At 53.6% G+C, this 21,327-nt stretch overlaps 1 protein-coding gene across 1 annotated transcript in view; it reads right to left on the bottom strand.

Moving 5' to 3' along the window:
* ttc26 (tetratricopeptide repeat domain 26) overlaps positions 1-9,889 on the bottom strand; it is a 78,264-nt gene extending 68,375 nt beyond the window's left edge. Inside the window, exons 1-3 of the mRNA XM_038783621.1 lie at positions 9,795-9,889; positions 3,622-3,759; positions 1,395-1,487 (exon numbers count right to left, since the gene is read on the bottom strand). Of these exons, the coding sequence (XP_038639549.1) occupies positions 1,395-1,487; positions 3,622-3,759; positions 9,795-9,797 (234 nt within the window). The 5' untranslated portion in view covers positions 9,798-9,889. The remainder of the gene's footprint in view (positions 1-1,394; positions 1,488-3,621; positions 3,760-9,794) is intronic.
* Positions 9,890-21,327: the final 11,438 nt, after the last annotated feature.

Raw genomic sequence — 21,327 nt, 5'->3', positions numbered from 1 at the left:
TTAAGACGTAAAGTGATGGAGTATTTTTAAACCATTTGTTTTGCTTGTTTGGGAGTTCAGTAAATTGAGCAGTTGAGGAAGGAGGCGAGTGAAAAACAGTTCCAGTCAGCCAATATGGAGCAGGATAAACGTACTGCAACTTTATATCCTTGAACTCGGAATGAATGCAGGGATGGTGATCACTTCTGGATAGGAACATGGTTGATGGAGAAAAGGATGTAAAGCACCTTCATATACTGGCTGCGATGTCTTCCTGATACCTGGGATACACTGAGATCCAGGGCGAGGTTGGATATAAAATACAAAAGGCTGGCTTGACGACAGAAGACAAATTGGTTGTAGAGGGTTGCTTTTCAAAGTGGAGGCCTGTGACCAGCGGTGTGCCTCAGGGATCAGGTCTGGGTCCACTGTTATTTATATTAATGATTTGGATAAGAATTTAGGAGGCATGGTTAGTAAGTTTCTAGATGACACCAAGATTGGTGGCATAGTGGACAATGAAGAAGATTATCTAGGATTGCAACGGGATCTTGACCAATTGGGTCAGTGGGCCAATGAATGGCAGATGGAGTTTAATTTAGATAAATGTGAGGTGATGGGTTTTGGGTGATCGAATAGGAGAAGGACCTACTCAGTTACTGGTAGGAAGTTGGGGAGAGTTATAGAACAAAGAGATCTAGGAGTACAGGCTCATAGCTCCTTGAAAGTGGAATCACAGGTGGACAAGGTGGTGAAGAAAGCATTTGGCATGCTGGGTTTCATTGGTCAGAACATTAAATACAGGAGTTGGGATGTCTTGTTGAAGTTGTACAGGACATGAGTAAGGCCACACTTGGAATACTGTGTACAGTTATGGTCACTCTGAGAGAAAGGATATTATTAAACCAGAAAGAATGCAGTAAAGATTTACTACGATGCTTCCGGAACTTGATGGTTTGAGTTATAAGGAGAGGCTGGATAGACTGGGACTTTTTTCCCTAGAGCGTAGGAAGCTTAGGGGTGATCTTATAGAGGTCTATAAAATAATGATAAGGTAGATAGTCAACATCTTTTCCCAAAGGTAGGGGAGTTTAAAACTAGAGGGCATAGGTTTAAGGTAAGAGGGGAGAGATACAAAAGGGTCCAAAGGGGCAGTTTTTTCACACAGAGAGTGGTGAGTGTCTGGAACGAGATGCCAGAGGCAATAATAGAAGCGGGTACAATTTTGTCTTTTAAAAAGCATTTAGACAGTTATATGGGAAAGCTGGGTAAAGAGGGTTATGGGCCAAATGTGGGCAATTGGGGCTAGCTTCATGGTTAAAAACTGGGCGTTGGCCCAATGGGCCTGTTTTCATGCTGTAAACCTCTATGTCTTAAAGTGTTAGAGTTCATATTCTTTGCAAGGCTTCCCTTACCTCCATGGCCCTCCTATAATCTCCAAGGTGGAATGCACAGTACCCCATCCATAAGTCTATGTCTTCTTCACACTCGCCCACGTGCCGCTTGAACTGTGATAGAAAAAGAACAGTTACTGAGAGATCATCATCCTGCCAACTGAAACAACAAAAGAGTTACAGCTCTCGTCACTTGGAGATTCCAAACACAGTATAGCATTTGGCTCCGTAACCCTTAATACCCTCACTCAATAAAAAGCCTATCAATAGGGCGCAGTGGTTAGCACTGGGACTACAGCGCCGAGGACCTGATTTCTTCACCCAAAGAGTAGTGAGCCTGTGGAATTCATTACCACAGGAATTAGCTGATGCTAAAACATTGAATATATTCAAGAGGATATAGCACTTGGGGAGAATGGGATCAAAGGCTATGGGGAGAAAGCAGGATTAGGCTATTCAGTTGAATGATCAGCCATGATGGTGATAAATGGCAGAGCAGGCTCGAAGGGCCAAAAGGCCTCCTCCTGCTCCTATCTTCTATGTATCTACATATCTATGAATCCATGCCCTGGGTCACTGTCAGTGTGGAGTTTGCACATTCTCCCCGTGTCTGTGTGGGTTTCACCCCACAACCCAAAGATGTGCAGGTTAGGTGGATGGGCCACGATAAATTGCCCCTTAATTGGAAAAAATTCGGTGCTCTAAATAAAAAAGCCCATCAGTATCATTTTCAAAATTTACGCCATCCTCAGACTCAACAGCTTTTTGGGGAAAGAGAATTTCGGATTTCCACCACCCTTTGCATGAAGAAATGCTTCTTGGCATCACCCCTAGATGGCTGAACTCTTTCTAAAGTTTTTCCCTCTTCTTCAGGACATCCCACGCAAACCGTTCCACCTCCCATTCCCCCGTCAGTCTTAACCGGAGGAAATAATATAGTCATTTTAAACACACCAAGATCACCCCTCATTCTCCTATGCTCAACGAATACAAGCCTATGTTATTAGCTGTGGCATTTCCTCGGTCAGAAACTGGGTGCAATGGTTCTACAGCAGAAGCAAGATCAGAAAATGCTGGAAACACTCAGCAGATCAGGCAGCATCTTGATCTGCTGAGTATTTCCAGTATTTTCTCTACCTCTTCCAGATTTCCAGGGTCTGCAGTATATTGCTTTGTGTTCAGAAATGGATAAGACAGCAATCTTCCCCTTTCCCCAAAACTGGATTTGCATGATCAATGTGTCGAATAGTTATAAACAGAAAAGTTTTTTTCTGTACAAAGCACACAATTACTTTCTCTAAATAGTTACTGTATGCAAATGACTCACTGCCTCTTCAGATATGGTATAAAAAAAAAATCAAACCCAGCGAAACACTGCAAGCAACAACACAAATCTATTTTCTCTGGTGAATAGGGGCGGGCAGCATTTTAAATATAAGAGTAAGATTTCCTCTAAGAAATCCTCTAGCAAAGGGTTCCTGAAGAGTTAGAATTCCTGTGCGAATGTGTGATCAGAGGAAGTTTTAATGTTTCTTACAAGCAGGACATGTTCTTTTCCGGCAAAACATTGAATACATATTGCACCTTTAAAATGGAAAATCTGCCAAAGGACAGTCAAAATTACAGACATTGTGACAAAAAAGATGTTTGGAGAAAGAGAGCTTCGCCACACAATTACGCAGCGAGCTTCAAACACGTGGTAAAACTTAAAAAAAATAAGGGGCAATTTAACACGGCCAATTCACCTATCCTGAACCTCTTTTTGGGTATTGGGGGTGAGACCCACGCAGGCACAGAGAGAATGTGCAAACTCCACACCCGAATGCCCCTAGCTCAGACAGTGCAAACTCCCTGGGCACTGCACTGAAGTGCTAGCCTTGATTGTGTCCTCAAGTCTTTGGAGTGGAGGGCGTTACGGTGGCGCACTGGTTAGCACTGCTGCCTCACGGCGCCGAGGACCCGGGTTCAATGGTTGTTTTGGGTTACTGTCCGTGTGGAGTTTGTACATTCTCCCTGTGTCTGCGTGGGTCTCACCCCCCACAACCCAAAGATGTGCCAGGTAGGTGGATCGGCCACGCTAAAATTGTCCATTAATTGAAACAAAAAAAAAGAAACGGGCACTTTAAATTTATATTTTAAAAAATGTGTTTCTCTCCTTGCCCTGACCATGAACCACAGGTTGCTTTTGAACTCAAGGGGATCACTGTACTGGATGTACAAATCGGCTGATCTGAACATCTGGTTTTACCTCTAGCAAGGTCAGTGCTCCTGAATAGTCTCTGCTGGTCAGATATTCCTCCAGTTTTGGAATCTTTTTCCCCTTTTTCTTCTTTTTATCCATCTGCAGTGTCTCCCCACTGACAGCAGGTTTTGCACGTGACAGCATCTGGACAGAAAAGGAAAACACTGACACTCAATCTGGAGGATATTTACATTGAATGCATGCACAAACCTTGTAATCATCATTGACTAACTGTATAACTGAAATCCCAACTACTGAGACATATGAAAAGCAGGTAGTATCAGCAATTCCTCCACAGTAAAGGCTTTAAAAAAAAAAAATGATTTTGTTCCCCATTTTACCACTCCATTCTCCTTGCTGAAATATAGTTTCGGGTGTTCAGCCACCAGACTAACATCAGGTTCCACGTGACTGTTCTTTATTTAAGCCTGGACACCTGGGAGTTCCTGTGGATTATTCAACTACAGAGTATAATTAGAGTACCCAATTTTTTTTTCCAATTAAGGGGCAATTTAAGATGGCCAACCCACCTAGCCTGCACAGGGTTGTGGGGCCGAAACCCACGCAAACACGGGGAGAATGTGCAAACTCCATGCGAACAGTGACCCAGAGCCAGGATCGAACCTGGGACCTCGGCGCCGTGAAGCATCAGGGCTAACCCACTGCACCACCGTGCTGCCCACACACTGCACATCTTTTTGGGTTGTGAGAGTGAGACCCAGACACGGGGAGAACGTGCAAACTCCACACAGGCAATGACCCAGGGCCAAGATCGAACCCGGGTCCTCGGCGCCATGAGGCAGCAGTGCTAATCACAATTAAACCCAGTCTTGCCCTCACCCCCACACATCTGCATTCCCCAGTAAGAATAAAATGGAGAAGGGTGACTAGTGGTGTTCTACAGGGATCCGTGCTCGGACCACTGTTGTTTGTGATCTACATAAATGATCTGGGCGAAGGTATAAGTGGTCTGATTAGCAAGTTTGCAGATGATTCTAAGATTGGTGGAGTTGCAGATAGCGAGGAGGACTGTCAGAGAATACAACAAAATATAGATTGGAGATTTGGGCAGAGAAATGGCAGATGGAGTTCAATCCAGGCAAATGCGAGGTGATGCATTTTGGAAAATCTAACTCAAGAGCGGACTATATGGTCAATGGAAGGGTCCTGGGGAAAATTGATGTACAGAGAGATCTGGGAGTTCAGGTCCATTGTACCCTGAAGGTGGCAACGCAGGTCGATAAGAGTGGTCAAGAAGGCATACAGCATGCTTGCCTTCATCGGACGGGGTATTGAATACAAGATTTAAGATGCATCTGGACAGGGGCAGCAGGGTAGCATGGTGGTTAGCATAAATGCTTCACAGCTCCAGGGTCCCAGGTTCGATTCCCGTCTGGGTCACTGTCTGTGTGGAGTCTGCACGTCCTCCCCCTGTGTGCGTGGGTTTCCTCCGGGTGCTCCGGTTTCCTCCCACAGTCCAAAGATGTGCGGGTTAGGTGGATTGGCCATGCTAAATTGCCCGTAGTGTCCTAATAAAAAAAGTATGGTTAAGGGGGGTTGTTGGGTTACGGGTATAGGGTGGATATGTGGGTTTGAGTAGGGTGATCATGGCTCGGCACAACATTGAGGGCCGAAGGGCCTGTTCTGCGCTGTACTGTTCTATGTTCTATGTTCTAAGAGTCGGCAGGTCATGTTACAGTTGTATAGGACTTTGGTTAGGCCACATTTGGAATACTGCATGCAATTCTGGTCGCCACATTACCAGAAGGATGTGGATACTTTAGAGAGGGTGCAGAGGAGGTGCACCAGGATGTTGCCTGGTATGGAGGATGCTAGCTATGAAGAAAGGTTGAGTAGATTAGAATTGTTTTCATTGGAAAGACGGAGGTTGAGGGGAGACCTGATTGAAGTCTACAAAATTATGAGAGTTATGGACAGGGTGGATAGCAATAAGCTTTTTCCAAGAGTGGGGGTATCAATTACAAGGGGTCACGATTTCAAGGTGAGAGGGGGAAAGTTTAAGGGAGATGTGCATGGAAAGTTTTTTTACGCAGAGGGTGGTGGGTGCCTGGAATGCTTTGCCAGCGGAGGTGGTAGAGGCGGGCACGATAGCATCATTTAAGATGCATCTGGACAGATATATGAACGGGTGGGGAACAGAGGGAAGTAGACCTTGGAAAACAGGCAACAGGTTTAGATAAAGGATCTGGATCGGCGCAGGCTGGGAGGGCCGAAGGGCCTGTTCCTGTGCTGTAATTTTCTTTGTTCTTCATAAAAGTAGTGGTGGAACCTCACCGTCCCGGATAATTTTCATTCTCCAACAAAACGATTTCTTAAAGAAGAAGGAAAGTCTGGGATCTTTGTTCTTTTATCATTTTGCCGCAAAAAAAAGGTTGAGAATTCAATCATTATCTGAAGACGAAGAATAAGGTGGGGTAGTGGGACGTTGCTCATGCAGAAAGTCAACAGACAGATCAAGCTGAATGGCCTCCTTCTGTGCTGAATCCACTTGATTCCTGGTTGACTATTCTTGGCATCACTATGTTAGATTGTCCACACTTTTTAAACCAAATCTGGAGATACACAAGGTGGGAGCACAAACGTAGGCTGCAGTGTAGCAAGTGAAAAAAATTTAGCAACCTAACTTTGAACAGTTGCTTGCACACACACTATAAAACATAAAACAAACTTAAACATAGTTACTCCAGGTGTTGCACAATTGAAGCACCTTCAGTCACTGCTTACAAATAATAAAAGAATCAGCTTTTTTTCAACTCGTGTCTCAAACACCAAATCTCTGTCAGCTCAACCTCGGTGGAAAGAAAAACAGGAATAGAACTGCAAAGGCAGGTGCTGTCAGAGCAGCTTGATGTTTAAATACACCCCCCCCCCCCCCCCCCCCCCCCTCCGATCATTTATAGATCACTCAGAATGGGAAATACTGATTGAAATTTTGAACACAATACATTTATTTTGCTTCTATTTAGCTGATGTTAAACATGAAAAAATCTTTTCAAAGCTGGTTGATGAAAGTAGCAGTTACACTTTTTGACAATGCCATTTTCACTTCATAACAAATCTAAAATGTGTTCCAGTCTGCACATCAGTCAGCACAGTAGCTTTGGTAACTGCAATAGCTCGACACAATCTATATTCAAGCTCATATTTTCATTTTTTTTAAAAAGCGATAACAAAAGAAATGTTTAAAATATTTCTCTGATGCATTTATTCTGATCTATATTTAGCCCGGCACCTTTTAACCAAGGCAACATGTACTACATACTCTGGTCTATATCTCATTTATATTCCTAAAGGAAAGTTTAAATCTTTGGGTATTCAAGAAATTTTCATGAACCAAGGAGTTTTCTGGGGACATTGTTTGCCGAAGGGCACAATACCTCATCTAGGGTCATTTTTATTATTTTCCAATTGCCACGGGGAACTGACTGGGAGCATGATGTGGAAGTAGGGTTTTATGTTCTTTGCAAATTTCCCACTCTTACCCTCTCAGATTCCACAGACCCCTCTCCCTCTGATAGTTTCTCTCTGCCTCCCTCACACCCTCTGCCTCAATCATGCTGCCTACACCAGTTCCCCTACTCACCGTCCAGATTTCCCTCACTCCCACTTTGTCCCATGTTGCACTGCCCACTATCACCCATCCCCACAGTCACCCACCCTGGGCCCCCCCTCACCTCAGCCCCTCCATCACTCTGTAACCAATTGGCCTGCCCACCAACTCCACCACCCTGGGGCATCCCCTCACCCACATCCCCTCCCTGGGACATCCCCTCCTCACCCACATCCCCCCTCCCTGGGTTATCACCCTCACCCTGGGGCATCTCCCTCACCCTCATCCCCTCCCTGGGGGCAGACCCCCACCCCCTCCCTGGGGGCAGACCCCCACCCCCTCATGGGGGCAGACCCCCACCCCCTCATGGGGGCAGACCCCCATCCCCTCCCTGGGGGCAGACCCCCATCCCCTCCCTGGGGGCAGACCCCCATCCCCTCCCTGGGGGCAGACCCCCACCCCCTCCCTGGTGGCAGACCCCCACCCCCTCCCTGGTGGCAGACCCCCACCCCCTCCCTGGTGGCAGACCCTCACCCCCTCCCTGTGGGCAGACCCTCACCCCCTCCCTGGGGGCAGACCCTCACCCCCTCCCTGGGGGCAGACCCTCACCCCCTCCCTGGGGGCAGACCCCTCACCCCCTCCCTGGGGGCAGACCCCCACCCCCTCCCTGGGGGCAGACCCCCACCCCCTCCCTGGGGGCAGACCCCCACCCCCTCATGGGGGCAGACCCCACCCCCTCATGGGGGCAGACCCCCATCCCCTCCCTGGGGGCAGACCCCCATCCCCTCCCTGGGGGCAGACCCCCATCCCCTCCCTGGGGGCAGACCCCCACCCCCTCCCTGGTGGCAGACCCCCACCCCCTCCCTGGTGGCAGACCCCCACCCCCTCCCTGGTGGCAGACCCTCACCCCCTCCCTGGGGGCAGACCCTCACCCCCTCCCTGGGGGCAGACCCTCACCCCCTCCCTGGGGGCAGACCCTCACCCCCTCCCTGGGGCAGACCCCTCACCCCCTCCCTGGGGGCAGACGCCCACCCCCTCCCTGGGGGCAGACGCCCACCCCCTCCCTGGGGGCAGACCCCCACCCCCTCCCTGGGGGCAGACCCCCACCCCCTCTATGGGGGCAGACCCTCATTCCCCCTCTATGGGGGCAGACCCTCATTCCCCCTCTATGGGGGCAGACCCCCACCCCCTCCATGGGGCAGACCCCCCCCCCCTCATGGGGGCAGACCCCCACCCCCTTCCTGGGGGCAGACCCCCACCCCCTTCCTGGGGGCAGACCCCCACCCCCTCCCTGGGGACAGACCCCCACCCCCTCCCTGGGGGCAGACCCCTCACCCCCTCCCTGGGGGCAGACCCCTCACCCCCTCCCTGGGGGCAGACCCCCCATCCCCTCCCTGGGGGCAGACCCCCCATCCCCTCCCTGGGGGCAGACCCCCCATCCCCTCCCTGGGGGCAGACCCCCCACCCCCTCCCTGGGGGCAGACCCCTCACCCCCTCCCTGGGGGCAGACCCCCACCCCCTCCCTGGGGGCAGACCCCCACCCCCTCCCTGGGGGCAGACCCCCACCCCCTCATGGGGGCAGACCCCCACCCCCTCATGGGGGCAGACCCCCATCCCCTCCCTGGGGGCAGACCCCCATCCCCTCCCTGGGGGCAGACCCCCATCCCCTCCCTGGGGGCAGACCCCCATCCCCTCCCTGGGGCAGACCCCCACCCCCTCCCTGGTGGCAGACCCCCACCCCCTCCCTGGTGGCAGACCCTCACCCCCTCCCTGGGGGCAGACCCTCACCCCCTCCCTGGGGGCAGACCCTCACCCCCTCCCTGGGGGCAGACCCTCACCCCCTCCCTGGGGGCAGACCCCTCACCCCCTCCCTGGGGGCAGACGCCCACCCCCTCCCTGGGGGCAGACCCCCACCCCCTCCCTGGGGGCAGACCCCCACCCCCTCTATGGGGGCAGACCCTCATTCCCCCTCTATGGGGGCAGACCCCCACCCCCTCCATGGGGGCAGACCCCCACCCCCTCATGGGGGCAGACCCCCACCCCCTTCCTGGGGGCAGACCCCCACCCCCTTCCTGGGGGCAGACCCCCACCCCCTCCCTGGTGGCAGACCCCCACCCCCTCCCTGGTGGCAGACCCTCACCCCCCTCCCTGGTGGCAGACCCCCACCCCCTCCCTGGGGACAGACCCCCCACCCCCTCCCTGGGGGCAGACCCCTCACCCCCTCCCTGGGGGCAGACCCCCCATCCCCTCCCTGGGGGCAGACCCCCCATCCCCTCCCTGGGGGCAGACCCCCCATCCCCTCCCTGGGGGCAGACCCCCCCCATCCCCTCCCTGGGGCAGACCCCTCACCCCCTCCCTGGGGGCAGACCCCTCACCCCCTCCCTGGGGGCAGACCCCTCACCCCCTCCCTGGGGGCAGACCCCTCACCCCCTCCCTGGGGGCAGACCCCTCACTCTCCCGGGCCTCCCCTCCCCTCCCCTCCCCTCCCCTCAGCCCCTCCATCACATGCCCGCCTGAGGGTTTCGCAGCTCGATGCGAACCGAGCTTCTGTCGGACCCTCCGCCGGCGGCTGCGGCCTCCCCGGGCTCGGGCCAGGTCTCAAACCCACCATTTTGTTCGGCTTTGCCCCTCAGCTTCCCGCTCCAAGCAATCCAACCGCCAGCTCCCGCTGTCATAGCAACGCAGTCCCGCCCCCTCCGTGACCGTCATAGCAACGCAGCCCCACCCCCTCCGTGACCGTCATAGCAATGTAGCCCCGCCCCCTCCGTGAACGTCATAGCAACGCAACCCCGCCCTCTCCGTGACCGTCATAGCAACGCAGCCCCGCCCTCTCCGTGACCGTCATAGCAACGCAGCCCCGCCCCCTCCCAGGTCGTCAGAGCAACGAAGACCCGCCCCTCCTTGGCAGTCATAGCAACGAAGCCCCTCCCCTCCCAGGCCGTCATAGCAACGAAGCCCCGCCTCCTCTGGGACCATCAGAGCAACGAAGACCCGTCCCTCCCAGGCCGTCATAGCAACGAAGACCGGCCCCTCCCAGGCCGTCATAGCAACGAAGCCCCGCCTCCTCTGGGACCATCAGAGCAACGAAGACCCGCCCCTCCCAGGCCGTCATAGCAACGAAGACCGGCCCCTCCCAGGCCGTCATAGCAACGAAGCCCCGCCTCCTCTGGGACCATCAGAGCAACGAAGACCCGCCCCTCCCAGGCCGTCAGAGCAACGAAGACCCGCCCCTCCCAGGCCGTCGTAGCAACAATGTCCCGCCCCTCCCAGGCCGTCATAGCAACGAAGACCGGCCCCTCCCAGGCCGTCATAGCAACGAAGCCCCGCCTCCTCTGGGACCATCAGAGCAACGAAGCCCCGCCTCCTCTGGGACCATCAGAGCAACGAAGACCCGCCCCTCCCAGGCCGTCGTAGGCAACAATGTCCCGCCCCTCCCAGGCCGTCAGAGCAACGAAGACCCGCCCCTCCCAGGCCGTCATAGCAACGAAGCCCCGCCTCCTCTGGGACCATCAGAGCAAAGAAGACCCGCCCCTCCCAGGCCGTCAGAGCAACGATGTCCCGCCCCTCCCTGGCCGCCGTAGCAACGAAGACCCGCCCCTCCCAGGTCGTCATAGCAACGAATACCCGCCCCTCCCAGGCCGTCATAGTAACGAAACCCCGCCCCAGAGCAATGAGGCCCGCCCAGGTGCGCGCGCAATTCAACAACAACAACTGACATTGATGTGGTGTCTCACTTTTTTTTACATTCACAGTATCCAATTTTTCTTTTCCAATTGCGGGGCAATTTAGCCAATCCACCTACCCTGTACATCTTTGGGTTGTGGGGGTGAAACCCACGCAGACACGGGGAGAATGTGCAAACTCCACACGGACAGTGACCCAGAGCCGGGATCGAACCTGGGACCTTAGTGCCGTGAGGCAGCAGTGCTAACCACTGTGCCACCGTGCCCCCCGATGTGGTGTTAACTTAACAAAACATCCCAAGGCCGCTGTACTGGAGCGTTATAAAAACAAAGTGTGGCACCGAGCCCCATAAACAGTGAGACCACAAGCTTGGGCAAAGAGATAGACTTTAACAGTCAAGGTGGGGCTGCCAACCCTCCAGGAGAAAAGTCATTGTGTTAGTCTGTTTACCAGATATAAAATACTGAAAATGGGAAAAAGGCTGTTTGGTTGACAGTCTCAGAGGCACTGAAAAGGCCTTTCGGCCCATCGAGTCTGCGCTGGTCAAAAACAGGCACCTAACTATTCTAATCCCATCTTCCAGCACTTGGCCCATAGCCTTGTCTGCCTCGGCATCGCAAGTGCGCATCTAAATACTTCATAAACGTTATGAGGGTCTCTGCCACCTCCACCCTTCACAGGCAGCGAGTTCCAGACTCCCACCAGCCGCTGGGTAAAAAGGTTTTTCCTCACATCCCCTCTAAACCTCTTGCCCCTCACCTTAAATCTAGTCCCCTGGTCATTGATCCCTCCACCAAGGAGAGAAGTGTCTTCCTGTCTACGCTATCTATTCCTCTCATAATTTTATACATCTCAATCCTGTCCCCCCTCAGTCTCCTCTGCTCCAAGGAAAACAACTCCAGTTTATCTAATCTCTCTTCATAACTAAAACTCTCCAGACCAGGCAACATCCTGGTAAATCTCCTCTATACCCTTTCTAGTGGCTATCAGATCCCTCCTATAATATGGATTCCAGAATTACACATAATACTCTTGCAGTAGCCTAACCAACGTTTTATACAGTTCCAGCATATACTCCCTGCTCTTAAACTCTCCACTTAATTGGGCAATGAGACGTTTTGCTTTCCAGCTGGTGTACGGAGCGTGGGGGCAACTTGTGATGATACCTCAAGGAGCAAATTTATTCCTTTTTAGGTGCAAGGCCAACATTTGTTGCTAGTCCCTACTTGTCCTTGAACTGAGTGGTTTGCTCAGCTCAGCCCATTCCAGAGGGCAGTTAAGCGTCAACCACATTGCTGTGGGTCTGAAGTTAAATGGGAGGCCAGACAGCGTATTTCCTTCCCTGAAGGACATAAGTGAACCAGATGGATTTTTACAACAATTGATGATAGTTTCAAGGTCACCATTACAAAGACTAAATAGCTTTCAGTTCCAGATTTATGAACTGAATTTGAATTCCATCAGTTGTCATGGTGGGATTTGAACCCATATCCCCAGAGCATTGCATAGCACAGTGGTTAGCGCTGATGCTTCACAGCGCCAGGGTCCCAGGTTCGATTCCCCGCTTGGGTCACTGTCTGTGCGGAGTCTGCACGTTCTCTGCGTGGGTTTCCTCCGGGTGCTCTGGTTTCCTCCCACAAGACCCAATGACGTGCTGTTAGGTAATTTGGACATTATGAATTCTCCCTCTGTGTACCCGAACAGGCGCCAGAATGTGATGATTGGAGGCTTTTCACAATAACCTCATTGCAGTGTTAATGTAAGCCTACTTGTGACAATAAAGATTATTATTATTATTGGGTCGCTGGATTCCACTGTGCCATAATTTGCCACAAAAGGTGCATTACATTTAATTTATTTTTATTAAGCATTTTCTCTTGACTCCCTTGGGGGGCCAAGGATTGTGCTCCATTCGATTTCCACCTTAACACAGTTGAGTATGAACTCTCCTGGTAATTGGGGCAGGGTTTTTCATGAACGAGGGGAAACTACCCTGTATAAAAACCCTGACCTGGGTGCAGGTCAGGGAGGGTGGCCCTTCGGAGAGAGGAGTAATAGTTACATTATTTCCATGTACACGGTAATTAACCAGTCGTTCATTTCTACCGTGAAAGGTCGTAGAATTTACAGTGCAGAAGGAGGCCATTCGGTCCATTGAGTCTGCACCTGCCCTTGGAAAGAGCACCCTACTCAAGCCCATGCCTCCACCCCACTCCTGTAACCTGACCTAACCTTTTGGACACTAAGGGGCAATTTAGCGTGGCCAATCCACCTAATCTGCACATTTTTGGACTGTGGGAGGAAACCGGAGCACCCGGAGGAAACCCATGCAGACACGGGCAGAAAGTGCAAACTCCACACAGACAGTTACCCGAGGCCGAAATTGAACTCGGGTCCCTGGAACTGTGAGGCAGCAGTGCTAACCACCGGGCCGCACCATGTGTTCCTGTTGTCTTTCCTGTTCGGGCCAGACACATTTCACTTCATTTTTAATGGCTGTTTAATACAAACATCCTACATATAGGGGCTAGTTTAGCACAGGGCTAAATCGCTGGCTTTTAAAGCAGACCAAGGCAGGCCAGCAGCACGGTTCAATTCCCGTACCAGCCTCCCCAAACAGGCGCCGGAATGTGGCGACTAGGGGCTTTTCACAGTAACTTCATTTGAAGCCTACTTATGACAAGCGATTTTCATTTCATTTTTCATATATATCTATTCCCTGACCATTTGTGTTATTCTAATACTTTAACTTTTCTCTCATCTATTTATCTGCAAGCTGCTGGTAATTTTATCAGATCCTGGTCCATGGCCTATTGATTTGAAGTCTTATCTGTGGATACAAACACATTTACATTCGCATGTTGATGTCCAAATGTTTACAGACATTTTGCATTGCTGCATGTTTGAATGGGTACGTGTACATACTTTCATGCACATGTATTGACTTGCTTGCAAGTATTTGTACATATTTACACACACTCATATACACAGTAGTGCCTTATTCTATGCCCAAAAGTCAGTACAGAGAATTGATAAGACAATCCTATTGATTTTCAGGTTGCCTAAAGTGTAAACTGCACTGCATTCTTTAGATAGGCGCACCCAGTAATTTGTGTCTGGTTAACTTGCTTCACATGGAGCACCAAACATTTTCTTTTCTTTTTGTAAATTCTGTTTGCAAATGACAGTGATGCTCTGCCTTGTTACACACTGCACCATACTGTTTAACAGGGCAGCACGGTAGCATGGTGGTTAGCATAAATGCTTCACAGCTCCAGGGTCCCAGGTTCGGTTCCCGGCTGGGTCACTGTCTGTGCGGAGTCTGCACGTCCTCCCCGTGTGTGCGTGGGTTTCCTCCGGGTGCTCCGGTTTCCTCCCACAGTCCAAAGATGTGCGGGTTAGGTGGATTGGCCATGTTAAATTGCCCGTAGTGTCCTAAAAAGTAAGGTTGGGGGGGGGGGTTGTTGGGTTACGGGTATAGGGTGGATACGTGGGTTTGAGTAGGGTGATCATTGCTCGGCACAACATCGAGGGCCAAAGGGCCTGTTCTGTGCTGTACTGTTCTATGTTCTATGTTCACACATGTCTATTTGATGCAGGATTGGAGGTGGCCTGTGGATGGAGCAGCACACTTGTGCTTCTTTCTTTTTTTGGAAACATTTGTTACTGAGTTTTCATATTTTATATCCAACAAATTTTAAATTATACATTATCGGAAAAATACACCGTGCACAAACCAACATGTTTGCGAACATCTTCATAACAATTCTGGCTGTGATCCCACTTTAACCGCCGTGCAGATTTACATTGGCTAACATGGTCGAGACACACATTCGTAGGCATTTATGTACAATTTGGTTTGGGCTATTGCTTGCCAGCGGACTGGACCCTTGCGCTTTGTCCCTCCTGCTCGTACCTCGCGTTCCTTTTTGTTTGCCTTCATCCCCGCTACCTGCTGTTTTGTCATGCTCTAGACGTAGCATAAGCTGCTTCCTTGATGTGCTCTCTGACAAAGGAAGGTTCAGACTTGGAGATAGCTTTAACACATTTATTAAACTGTTAACGATTCTCCTACTTGGATTCGACTCTCCTGTTAATCCTGCTATAGCTACTCAGACTGTCTAACCAGTCTGCTACAATCCACGTGGTGGGTGTGATATGTTTCAATCAACCCTGTGTACTCACTGAGTGTCTCCACTGGAAAGAGGAAGATCATGTGTGCTGTGTCCTTATATATGGGTTGGTGTAATGCCCTCCTTTGGTAGTGTCACCTGTGTGTATGTCTTGAATGCCCATTTGTCATGTCCTATCTTACTGACCTATTGGTTGACTGTCTGTGCGTCATGTCTCTGGTGCTCCCTCTAGTGTCTATCTAGTCTAAGTAATACATTAACCCCTTCTGTATTTACAGTGATGTATATCACCACACCCCCCCATCCCTCCCTCCCCTGCATCCCTCTCCCCCACTCCCTCCCTCCCTCTTCACCCCCCCCCCCCCCCCAGTTTCTCTTACTCTGCTGGTTGTTGGCTACGAACAGCGAACGGGTCTTGAAACAAGTTGGCGAACTGCTTCCACGTCCTACGGAGGCCTTCTCCCGATACGCGGATGGCGAATTTCATTTTCTCCAGCCTGGGAAATTCCGCCAGGTCAGACAGCCAGCCTCAGGGTGGTGCTGCCGATCGCCAGCCAAGTAGGATTCTCCGGCGGGCGATCAAAGAGCCAAAGGCTACGGCTACAGCGTCCCTCCACATGAAGCGCTCTGGGTGCTCTGACACCCCGAAGACCGCACTTCTGGGCACGGATAAACCCTCACTCCCACAACCCTAGACCTGGCCTCGAAGAAGGACTTTCTCTCTGTGCAAGTTTGTGATTGCTGGGTGATGCACCGGGAGAACATTAAGTTAAGAGCAATTGAGTCTGAAAGTTAAAAGGGCATAGATGAGGTTTACAGCAGCACATAGACAGAGCTGGAGGTAGCTGCGGATGATGTTTTGCAAGTGAAAGTATGGTAGCCACCTGACATATTTTGCGTGCCCAAGTCACCAAAAAAACACATATCTGAGAGGGCCTCAGGTATCAGGCATCATCGCTGACACTGCAGCGTTCCCTCAGTACCACACTCACAATGCAGCGTTCCCTCAGTACCACACTCACACTGCAGCGTTCCCTCAGTACCGCACTCACACTGCAGCGTTCCCTCAGTACCGCACTCACACTGCAGCGTTCCCTCAGTACCACACTCACACTGCAGCGTTCCCTCAGTACCGCACTCACACTGCAGCGTTCCCTCAGTACCACACTCACACTGCAGCGTTCCCTCAGTACCGCACTCACACTGCAGCGTTCCCTCAGTACCGCACTCACACTGCAGCGTTCCCTCAGTACCGCACTCACACTGCAGCGTTCCCTCAGTACCGCACTCACACTGCAGCGTTCCCTCAGTACCGCACTCACACTGCAGCGTTCCCTCAGTGCCGCACTGACACTGCAGCGTTCCCTCAGTACCGCACTGACACTGCAGCGTTCCCTCAGTACCGCACTCACACTGCAGCGTTCCCTCAGTACCGCACTCACACTGCAGCGTTCCCTCAGTACCGCACTCACACTGCAGCGTTCCCTCAGTACCGCACTCACACTGCAGCGTTCCCTCCGCACTGCAGCGTTCCCTCAGTACCGCACTCACACTGCAGCGTTCCCTCAGTACCGCACTCACACTGCAGCGTTCCCTCAGTACCGCACTCACACTGCAGCGTTCCCTCAGTACCGCACTCACACTGCAGCGTTCCCTCAGTACCGCACTGACACTGCAGCGTTCCCTCAGTACCGCACTCACACTGCAGCGTTCCCTCAGTACCGCACTCACACTGCAGCGTTCCCTCAGTACCGCACTCACACTGCAGCGTTCCCTCAGTACCGCACTCACACTGCAGCGTTCCCTCAGTGCCGCACTCACACTGCAGCGTTCCCTCAGTACCGCACTCACACTGCAGCGTTCCCTCAGTACCGCACTCACACTGCAGCGTTCCCTCAGTACCGCACTCACACTGCAGCGTTCCCTCAGTACCGCACTCACACTGCAGCGTTCCCTCAGTACCGCACTCACACTGCAGCGTTCCCTCAGTACCGCACTCACACTGCAGCGTTCCCTCAGTACCGCACTCACACTGCAGCGTTCCCTCAGTACCGCACTCACACTGCAGCGTTCCCTCAGTACCGCACTCACACTGCAGCGTTCCCTCAGTCCGCACTCACACTGCAGCGTTCCCTCAGTACCGCACTCACACTGCAGCGTTCCCTCAGTACCGCACTCACACTGCAGCGTTCCCTCAGTACCGCACTCACACTGCAGCGTTCCCTCAGTACCGCACTCACACTGCAGCGTTCCCTCAGTACCGCACTCACACTGCAGCGTTCCCTCAGTACCGCACTCACACTGCAGCGTTCCCTCAGTACCGCACTCACACTGCAGCGTTCCCTCAGTACCGCACTCACACTGCAGCGTTCCCTCAGTACCGCACTCACACTGCAGCGTTCCCTCAGTACCGCACTCACACTGCAGCGTTCCCTCAGTACCGCACTCACACTGCAGCGTTCCCTCAGTACCGCACTCACACTGCAGCGTTCCCTCAGTACCGCACTCACACTGCAGCGTTCCCTCAGTACCGCACTCACACTGCAGCGTTCCCTCAGTACCGCACTCACACTGCAGCGTTCCCTCAGTACCGCACTCACACTGCAGCGTTCCCTCAGTACCGCACTCACACTGCAGCGTTCCCTCAGTACCGCACTCACACTGCAGCGTTCCCTCAGTACCGCACTCACACTGCAGCGTTCCCTCAGTACCGCACTCACACTGCAGCGTTCCCTCAGTACCGCACTCACACTGCAGCGTTCCCTCAGTACCGCACTCACACTGCAGCGTTCCCTCAGTACCGCACTCACACTGCAGCGTTCCCTCAGTACCGCACTCACACTGCAGCGTTCCCTCAGTACCGCACTCACACTGCAGCGTTCCCTCAGTACCGCACTCACACTGCAGCGTTCCCTCAGTACCGCACTCACACTGCAGCGTTCCCTCAGTACCGCACTCACACTGCAGCGTTCCCTCAGTACCGCACTCACACTGCAGCGTTCCCTCAGTACCGCACTCACACTGCAGCGTTCCCTCAGTACCGCACTCACACTGCAGCGTTCCCTCAGTACCGCACTCACACTGCAGCGTTCCCTCAGTACCGCACTCACACTGCAGCGTTCCCTCAGTACCGCACTCACACTGCAGCGTTCCCTCAGTACCGCACTCACACTGCAGCGTTCCCTCAGTACCGCACTCACACTGCAGCGTTCCCTCAGTACCGCACTCACACTGCAGCGTTCCCTCAGTACCGCACTCACACTGCAGCGTTCCCTCAGTACCGCACTCACACTGCAGCGTTCCCTCAGTACCGCACTCACACTGCAGCGTTCCCTCAGTACCGCACTCACACTGCAGCGTTCCCTCAGTACCGCACTCACACTGCAGCGTTCCCTCCGCACTGCACTGCAGCGTTCCCTCAGTACCGCACTCACACTGCAGCGTTCCCTCAGTACCGCACTCACACTGCAGCGTTCCCTCAGTACCGCACTCACACTGCAGCGTTCCCTCAGTACCGCACTCACACTGCAGCGTTCCCTCAGTACCGCACTCACACTGCAGCGTTCCCTCAGTACCGCACTCACACTGCAGCGTTCCCTCAGTACCGCACTCACACTGCAGCGTTCCCTCAGTACCGCACTCACACTGCAGCGTTCCCTCAGTACCGCACTCACACTGCAGCGTTCCCTCAGTACCGCACTCACACTGCAGCGTTCCCTCAGTACCGCACTCACACTGCAGCGTTCCCTCCGCACTCACACTGCAGCGTTCCCTCAGTACCGCACTCACACTGCAGCGTTCCCTCAGTACCGCACTCACACTGCAGCGTTCCCTCAGTACCGCACTCACACTGCAGCGTTCCCTCAGTACCGCACTGACACTGCAGCGTTCCCTCAGTACCGCACTCACACTGCAGCGTTCCCTCAGTACCGCACTCACACTGCAGCGTTCCCTCAGTACCGCACTCACACTGCAGCGTTCCCTCAGTACCGCACTCACACTGCAGCGTTCCCTCAGTACCGCACTCACACTGCAGCGTTCCCTCAGTACCGCACTCACACTGCAGCGTTCCCTCAGTACCGCACTCACACTGCAGCGTTCCCTCAGTACCGCACTCACACTGCAGCGTTCCCTCAGTACCGCACTCACACTGCAGCGTTCCCTCAGTACCGCACTCACACTGCAGCGTTCCCTCAGTACCGCACTCACACTGCAGCGTTCCCTCAGTACCGCACTGACACTGCAGCGTTCCCTCAGTACCGCACTCACACTGCAGCGTTCCCTCAGTACCGCACTCACACTGCAGCGTTCCCTCAGTACCGCACTCACACTGCAGCGTTCCCTCAGTACCGCACTCACACTGCAGCGTTCCCTCAGTACCGCACTCACACTGCAGCGTTCCCTCAGTACCGCACTCACACTGCAGCGTTCCCTCAGTACCGCACTCACACTGCAGCGTCCCTCAGTACCGCACTCACACTGCAGCGTTCCCTCAGTACCGCACTCACACTGCAGCGTTCCCTCAGTACCGCACTCACACTGCAGCGTTCCCTCAGTACCGCACTCACACTGCAGCGTTCCCTCAGTACCGCACTCACACTGGCAGCGTTCCCTCAGTACCGCACTCACACTGCAGCGTCCCTCAGTACCGCACTCACACTGCAGCGTTCCCTCAGTACGCACTCACACTGCAGCGTTCCCCAGTACCGCACTCACACTGCAGCGTTCCCTCAGTACCGCACTCACACTGCAGCGTTCCTCAGTACCGCACTCACACTGCAGCGTTCCCTCAGTACCGCACTCACACTGCAGCGTTCCCTCAGTACCGCACTCACACTGCAGCGTTTCCCTCAGTACCGCACTCACACTGCAGCGTTCCCTCCGCACTGACACTGCAGCGTTCCCTCAGTACCGCACTCACACTGCAGCGTTCCCTCAGTACCGCACTCACACTGCAGCGTTCCCTCAGTACCGCACTCACACTGCAGCGTTCCCTCAGTACCGCACTCACACTGCAGCGTTCCCTCAGTACCGCACTCACACTGCAGCGTTCCCTCAGTACCGCACTCACACTGCAGCGTTCCCTCAGTACCGCACTGACACTGCAGCGTTCCCTCAGTACCGCACTCACACTGCAGCGTTCCCTCAGTACCGCACTCACACTGCAGCGTTCCCTCAGTACCGCACTCACACTGCAGCGTTCCCTCAGTACCGCACTCACACTGCAGCGTTCCCTCAGTACCGCACTCACACTGCAGCGTTCCCTCAGTACCGCACTCACACTGCAGCGTTCCCTCAGTACCGCACTGCAGCGTTCCCTCAGTACCGCACTCACACTGCAGCGTTCCCTCAGTACCGCACTCACACTGCAGCGTTCCCTCAGTACCACACTGCAGCGTTCCCTCAGTACCGCACTCACACTGCAGCGTTCCCTCAGTACCGCACTCACACTGCAGCGTTCCCTCAGTACCGCACTCACACTGCAGCGTTCCCTCAGTACCGCACTCACACTGCAGCGTTCCCTCCGCACTGACACTGCAGCGTTCCCTCAGTACCGCACTGACACTGCAGCGTTCCCTCAGTGCCGCACTCACACTGCAGCGTTCCCTCAGTACCGCACTCACACTTGCAGCGTTCCTCAGTACCGCACTCACACTGCAGCGTTCCTCAGTACCGCACTCACACCTGCAGCGTTCCCTCAGACCGCACTCACACTGCAGCGTTCCCTCAGTACCGCACTCACACTGCAGCGTTCCCTCAGTACCGCCTCACACTGCAGCGTTCCCTCAGTACCACCACGACACTGCAGCGTTCCCTCAGTACCGCACTCACACTGCCGCGTTCCCTCAGTACCGCCCACACTGCAGCGTTCCCTCAGTACCGCACTCACACTGCAGCGTTCCCTCAGTACCGCACTCACACTGCAGCGTTCCCTCAGTACCGCGCACTCACACTGCGCGTTCCTCCCAGTACCGCACTCTACACTGCAGCGTTCCCTCAGTACCGCACTCACACTGCAGCGTTCCTCAGTACCGCACTCACACTGCAGGCTTTCCCTCAGTACCGCACTGACACACTGCAGCGTTCCCTCAGTACCGCACTCACACTGCAGCGTTCCCTCAGTACCGCACTCACACTGCAGCGTTCCCTCAGTACCGCACTCACACTGCAGCGTTCCCTCAGTACCGCACTCACACTGCAGCGTTCCCTCAGTACCGCACTCACACTGCAGCGTTCCCTCAGTACCGCACTCACACTGCAGCGTTCCCTCAGTACCGCACTCACACTGCAGCGTTCCCTCAGTACCGCACTCACACTGCAGCG

Source organism: Scyliorhinus canicula, chromosome 23 (genome assembly GCF_902713615.1).
Source record: "Scyliorhinus canicula chromosome 23, sScyCan1.1, whole genome shotgun sequence".
Taxonomy (NCBI): domain Eukaryota; kingdom Metazoa; phylum Chordata; class Chondrichthyes; order Carcharhiniformes; family Scyliorhinidae; genus Scyliorhinus; species Scyliorhinus canicula.
The sequence above is the reverse complement of the archived record's forward strand: the minus strand, read 5'-3'. Positions and strand labels throughout refer to the sequence as shown.